Source organism: Buceros rhinoceros, unplaced genomic scaffold (assembly GCF_000710305.1).
Source record: "Buceros rhinoceros silvestris isolate BGI_N320 unplaced genomic scaffold, ASM71030v1 scaffold32328, whole genome shotgun sequence".
In the NCBI taxonomy this organism is placed as follows: domain Eukaryota; kingdom Metazoa; phylum Chordata; class Aves; order Bucerotiformes; family Bucerotidae; genus Buceros; species Buceros rhinoceros.
Genome location: NW_010429150.1, coordinates 28,116 through 35,442, shown reverse-complemented (window position 1 = coordinate 35,442; position 7,327 = coordinate 28,116). Strand labels below are relative to the sequence as shown.

Genomic DNA, 7,327 nt, shown 5'->3' with positions numbered 1-7,327 from the left:
AGGGAGAAAACAGACTTGTGTTTCTTTCTGTTTGTAATCTTACTAGTGCAACTTTTTATCACCCCACACCAGTCAGGCTGGTTTATTACATCTGTTGATGATAACTCCTACTTTTTACATCACATTTTCAGCAATTAATTTTTAAGCACTTTATAATAGAAATACACAAAGGCATTAATACTTGCGTTTCACAGAAAAGAGATCAAGACGTAGTGATCACATACAGTCACCAGGAGAGTCAGTGACAGTTAGGAGTACCCAGAACTACAAAGGCAGAGTCCAGAGTTCTCTTCATTAGTTCATACTGCTCTCCACAATCCAGCCACTGACCATAAGTCCTTTAGGATATGGATCATTTAAATCAAGACAGTCAGGCTACAGATACTCATTCTATTCTAGTAATGGCATACCTACTTTCTGCTTTTAACAATAAATACACTAACCCCCTTAAAGTCTTCATTATTTCATTAAGATTATTCAAATACCTTTAGATTTTTCTCACCCTCTCACACAGATCCTGTCTTCTGTCTACACCTTGAAGTGCCTAGGGTTCAGGGGACCTAATTTGCAAAGCACCTGTAACACCTATCCGTAGATTTGGAAAGTCAATCCAGTCAAAGTTGGATTTAAGAGCTTAACTTTAGAACCTTAGGTTTGAAAAGGTTGGCTTTAATCTATGCCATGCATTAACACGGTTGCTGTATTTAAGTTTTACTGTTTTTATTTAATTAAGAAGAAAAACAGGAAAAAAGAAAACATCTGGAGGTATTTAAGACTGCTCTGAACTCTGCAGGCCAAACTGCTCTTAAGATTTTTTTTCCCCCCTTTTTTGATACTTCTGTCTCCTGCATTTTGGTTTTTCTGCTTAATAAATACCAAAATAAAATACAAAGAAATTAGATGCAAGAATTCCATTGATGCAGTTATGCTGATGCAGTACCAAGATTAAGAGTATGAACATTTGAAACTAATAAAGGCAAACATTCAAGGTGCATTAACTTTATCATTCGGCACATACTTAATATTTATAATTTCTATACTCCTCTTCCAACACATGCTTCTTTTGCACCCTCTTCCATAAAATCTACAGAACAGCTGCTCTAAACAGTAGAAAAAGAAAAACTGTTAATGGAACTCCTTAATCATCAAGGCTCAAGATTCCCACTGCAGTCTCTTGTAGTTGTTTTGCATTATTAAATAAACAATGAAGTAACACCAAGCATTTTAGCAAAATCAGTTTAACACTAAATAAACCTCCTATTTAGCACAGCTTCTGCAAGCCTCTGTCAAAAATATTATCCTGTAGCTTGCAGCAGGAAAATGTTCACTGATAGTAACCAGCCTGGAAATGCACATTTTCTTCCTTCCACCATAGAACTAGAGAATTACTTAAACCTAAAGCAAGAATAACCAAGACACAGTTGGTGCTTCACAGAGAACAAGTATTTCAAGGATAGCAGTTCTACTGAATTCTTGTATATTTCCTTTCAATTTATGAAACTTGTCCATACCTTCCACTGGGGCAAGCGTAGCAGACGTGGCACATTGGTTAAGCACCCAAGAATCCAGGCAAGCTCTGCATGCTCAGAAACCTGGAAATACGAAGTCAGAATCTGTTTTAATCTTCTGCATTTATATGCATATTTTCTCAAAAATCAATACAGATAAATAGCATCAGAAACCAGAAATGCATTTCTTTTTGTCTATTATTTTTTCAGTAAGGTCAAGTGATAAGCTAACAGAAAGTTTTGGACACTGTATGGATTGAATGCCCCATGCTCAAGCAGCACAGCGAGGTTCTTGATCCTATCCACTCATATGCTAAAAAGGAAAGAAAACCTTCTAACAATAATAGAGTTGAGTGCACATGTTAGCCAACCAACTGCTGGCCAGCGTGGCACAACCTCCCCGCGCTTTGAGACAATACCTGAATAGTTACAAAACCTCATCACCTTTCTCAGTTCCAGTACCAATGTTACCCAAGCTTCATCTCTTCTGCATCAGGGCCTTGAATGCTCTAATCTCCTTTAACTGTCCTGACCAGCTCACCTGAGCCCTCCAACCACACTCTCTGCCCATGGCCCCAGGAGCCCCATTTAAGCTCAGGTCAGGCTCTCCCTCCCTGTCCTTGCTCAAGCTATGTTACACTGCAGCAGAGCTGGCACTACAGTAACTGCACGTCCTTCGTGGAAGCCTGATTTAACACCTAGGGAACAAAAAGAGCTGGGCTGCTCCATGAGGCTGTGGCTGCAGACAGCTACAAGCCAGGCAGATAAGAGTTACCTCCCTGACCAGGACAGCATCCTGCAGTGTTTAATCAGATCAGGCGTGGTGACAGTGACAGTCTGCTGACAATCAGACATAGCAAGGCCATTAGTCACATCTGAGGTCAATCCAGGAAACACAGCAAGAAAGTCAGGCCAGCAGGGACAGGGTTGAGTGCAGGTATACTGTGATGTAGCTCAGGTGCAGACTGGAGGCCTAAGCTTAAGCGGAGCTCCAGTAGCACTGGGCAGAAGGTGCATGGGTGGAGGATCCAGGTGAGGCTTGTCAGGGCCTTGTGTGAACCAACAGGTCTTAATGACCCTGACCTGTCTGCGTAACAGGGATAACAGATAAGGTTGTGCATTAAACTTCACAGTGCAGGCTCAATCGTGAATTACTTTATCCCTCAGTTCTGCAATCTTATTAAAACTAATAACGATCTGCAGGTGAAAAAGAAGGATCAAGCCCCCATACAGCCTTTGCTACAAGCATGGTTTGCAAAAATGAGTCAGAAAGACTCCATTTAAACTCATACTACAAACTCTTCATTTAACATTCTGGGGGGACTGTGATTACAAAGGAATTTTAATAGTTTCAGAAAGATCTTAGACAAAGTGATTGTCCCCCTCCTGCTAAGAGGAAGACTAGAAAGTCCCTATAGGCAGAGACAAGAAATGTGCAGTACAACCACCTCTGTTGGAGAATCCACATTTAGCTTCTTGACATATACCCTTCAGTTTTTGCATTTCCAATATTCAGCTCTAGAATTAGTAAAATAGGCAAGCATTCTGATGCATATACCGTTCTTTATTTTCTTTCCAGTTATTTTGGTCTGTTGTTAGTTAGCTATGTATAAGATGATGATCACAACAGAAGTGGCTGTAGCCTAGCACTCTGCTTCTAGGAGTAGCAACAAGAGACGGCATTTGCGGCGAGCACATGATTGTCATCATCATAAAAGAGGATGTTCTGCTCCTTTGCTTACATGCTTGATTCATTCTTTCCAATGTTGGCACGTTTGGATGTTTAAGCGCATGCTAACCGTCTCAAAGGTGTTCAAAGATTCATTCTTGCAACACATAACAACTCAGATGGAAAGGAGTAAAAAGCGTTTGCTAACAAGTAAGAATTGCTAGCACTGTTAATGGCAATTCCTTTGTTCTCACATTTTAAATGCAGTCTTTTCCTAGCTAACAGTCATTAGACTATTTTGGTTGTCAGTGTTGTCTAGAGGTATCTGACCTCAAGACAACAGCTAAGCAAATAGGGATATGAAATATTCCAGGCTGATTCCTTTCTATCTTTCCCACAGTTCTTTTTTTTCTTTTTTCTTTTAATTTTCTCATGCTTATTTGACCCGCAATCTTTTGTGCACAAGACAAAGTACAGCAAGATGTACCAAACATACCTTCTGCAAAATGCAAAAAATAAACTAAACTTCACAGAAAATATTGAGCTCCAGACTCCCATTCTATTAAGAAAGAATCTCCATCTGGTTCAAAATTGTTTCTCATTTCTAGTCATGGACAGAGAGGAGACAGTGCTCTGCTGCACTTGTGTTGACAAGGTGTGCCTTCAAGAGCTATGCAGCAATTGATCTGGCTCTGTCAGACGTTGCTTCCACAAGCCAGGACTGCAGGTGTGCTTCATTGCATCAGTGGTTTTGCATTACATCAGTTACCAAAACACCAAGTGATCTTAACAGCATTTGTTGGGTTGAATCCACAGTTTTCTGGGTCCTAGCAAGTTATACTCCTAACCCTCAAACACACACAGACCTTTCCTAAGCAAGGCTAGAGTGCTGAATATTGTGAAGAAAAAGCCTGATAGAAGGGGGAGAAAATGTAAAAAGTGCACAGAAGGGTAGAGATTTCAGTTGGAAAAAAATTCAGCACTGGGCTCTAATGAGTTAACATTCATCACCTAAATTGCAGTAACTGACTGTATGTTGGTCTGTGAATCAGGAGGTAATAGTCTTAAACCACAAATCATTTGTCAGAGTAAATCATGGCTTAAGCTACTGTGTTTTACTTGGCTAGAGGGGCAAGTAATTGCTGTGTTTGGTTGGTCACCGTGCATCAGCTCAAATGTGGTTACTCATTAAGCCACACTACTCCATCACTTTGATTGGATAACTCTGGATACACAGAAACTGGACCAAGTGAAGATGTATGTGATACCAGCAAAATAAGGCCCAGGCTGCTCTTCATTTCTGGCACTGAGCAGCACCAATGGATCACAATTAGAAGAAGTGTCCTGCCCTGAATCCACTTGAAATTCTGAGTAAATGTCTTCATTAAACAATCAAAACATAAGAACCTAAGAAATAACATCCTACTGGATCACTATAGAGGTAGCTGTAGTCTGGCACTCTGCTTCCAAGAGCAGCAACGAGTTTAGGGAGAGAGCATGAGCCTATCACTTCCTACTGTATTGTCCCCTTATAATTCTCCAGCATCCATAATTGTTGTACTAGGGAATATCTGAAGATATTATCCCTAGACCAGTCCTGTTAGTAACCACGTTCCCCATGATTGTGTCTAATCCCTTTCTGAACCTGTTGATGTTGCCCATTTCACAACTTCACGCAGAGACGAGCTTCAGTGGATCAAATCTGACATGTAAAGAAGTACTTTCATATACCCACTAAACTCTTTGTTTACTAGTTTTGAATGCCACCTGTTTCTTGTATTGCACAATTTGATGAACAATTCCACATTCAGTTTATCCAGAGCTTTTCTGATTTTGTGAACTTTGATTGCACCTACACCTCAGCCTTCTCTTCAAATCAAAGCATCCCAGACTTCTAAATTTTCCCTTTAAGGCAGCTATCTTATCCATTGTAGCATTAATTCCCCTCCCATGTATGATCTCTAATCCACTACTTCCTTCTTGAGATGCAGATATCAAAGCTTTACCCAATATTCAAAATACAGGCACATTAAGGTTTTATATAGTGACAAAACATCAACTCTGTCTTGTTCACAACATCCTTCCTGGTGACATGGCAACGATGACATGTTATTGGCTTTTTTGAAAATTACTTGTGCTGAGTCAATGATTTCAAAGAAATGCCCATGATAGCTTCAAGACTTTCTTCCTGTGTTGTGACTCAGCTCAATACTGTTGAAAGAAGATTTAGATTAGGTACTTTACTTTGCATTTAAAGCTCTCCTACCATGAGTTTGCCTACCCACTCTGTTTTATGAGTCCTTTTGGAGTTCCTTTCCTTGGGATAGCATCTGAACACCCAGAAGAAGTTAGCATTTCCCACAGTCTTCTGTTCACTACCTTCTTCTTCCTCTTCACTACCTTCTAGGTTATGAATGAAGATATTGACCAGAATTGCTCCCAACATGAATCCCTAATGGGCAATGACTACCGACTGTGCCATTACAAAAAAGTGATCACTATCTATTTGGCTTTCAACTCTAGTCATCTGCAAGTCTAGTAACAAACAATAATTCCTTCACTTAAGGTGGCAGACTGCACACCTTGGCCACCAGTTCTGCCATTTCACACCTGATTTTTTTCAGACACCCAGGTTAATGAATGCCATCTGGTGTCTAAACTGTCTATCTTTATCTAATAGCTTCTGTAAATTTACAGTTAACTGACTTAGCTCTTCTGATCTGCTGCTACAAAATGCATAAAGTGGCAACCTTCCCAATACCTCCAGCAGCAAAGTCCAATACCAAGAACTAAACCTTGCTCCTAGGTCTTCATCAGCCCCAAATGTCTTGTATACTTTGTGCTCACTGATCCCCTAAATAACGACTACTTAGTTATCAGCTTGAGAACGCTCTGCAGAGTGCTTCTCAAATTCTTTTTTAGCCTCCTTAATTTTTTTTTTGTGTGTAAAAAAAGGGTACTTGCCAATTTTATATGCTTTCTTGTTTTTCTAATTTGGGCAAGTTTTCCCTTCTGAAAATCTAATCTTTTCCTATGACTGCCTCCTAACTTATGGAACCATGGAAAGGGATTTGTTGGACCAATGTTTTCTTCATGAGTGGTGTCACACATTTAACTGTTGGGTTTGTTTTTTTTTTTTTTTAAATACCTTTTTTTTTAAAAAATAATTAACTCCAGGATAGTTGTAACTTTCTTGCTTTTTTTCTTATTTTTATCTGACAATTGGACTTCATTTTCACCTAGTTCCCTTTCTTGAAATAGAACATTCATGCACTTCGTTTGGGCTGCTCTCTCCAGTCACAATGCTAAACACTGCTATAATGAAGTTGCTACTACTGAGAACCCTCCACTAAAACATGCTGAACTAGGTTCTATGCACCACCCAAAAGCAAATTTAGTAGGGCATAATCTCTAATGGACTGTAAAACTAGGAAGCATAATTTATGGCATCCAAAAATTTTATCTGTTTGTCTCATCCTGATGAAGGCTATATGTGGATAATGAAAGGTAATACTATTGCTCCATGTCCTAAACTTGCAGCTTCTCTCATCTCACTTAACATCTCCTGAACACTTACTATCATCTTGATCAGTTGGTCAGTAGTACAATCTCAGTAACACATTTTCTGTTACATTCTGGTATCTTCATCCACAAGGATTTTTATTACGGAGAGAGGCAATCTCTTCATTAAATTCAAACAATGAAATGAAACAACGTATCAATCTCCCGAATGATTTTCAGTTGCTTCCTATTGTGTTAGGTAGCATTTAAAATGCCATCACAAGGAAGACCTTTATCAAAGATGCATCATTTTCCACACAATTTTGATTAAAGAGTTGGATGTCAGAGATATCTTTTGCTTCTTCTTTTCTGCCTTTTCTTTTCTCTCTTTTTCCTCTTTTTTTATTTTCTTAAAAAAAAAAAGTTAACCCAAAATCTAACCATGCTTTTAGGAAATAAAAGTAATCAGAGTTCAAATCAGTTAAGGTTATTCTGTGTACACTTGAACCGGTAAAGAACTTAATTTGTTTTTTATTTTAAAATCTAACAACAGAAGAGCTATGATATACTTTGGGGATGTCCCCACCTTCCCAAAAGAGAACAGCTAATAATAAGCTTAGCTATTCTCCAATGAAGACATCAGTTGCTC

General features: G+C 39.1%; 1 protein-coding gene across 1 annotated transcript in view; it reads right to left on the bottom strand.

Moving 5' to 3' along the window:
- WARS2 (tryptophanyl tRNA synthetase 2, mitochondrial) overlaps window positions 1–7,327 on the bottom strand; it is a gene marked incomplete at its 5' end in the record, with an annotated part of 21,306 nt that overhangs the window by 5,616 nt on the left and 8,363 nt on the right. Inside the window, one exon of the mRNA XM_010142546.1 lies at window positions 1,512–1,592. Within this exon, the coding sequence (XP_010140848.1) occupies window positions 1,512–1,592 (81 nt within the window). The remainder of the gene's footprint in view (window positions 1–1,511; window positions 1,593–7,327) is intronic.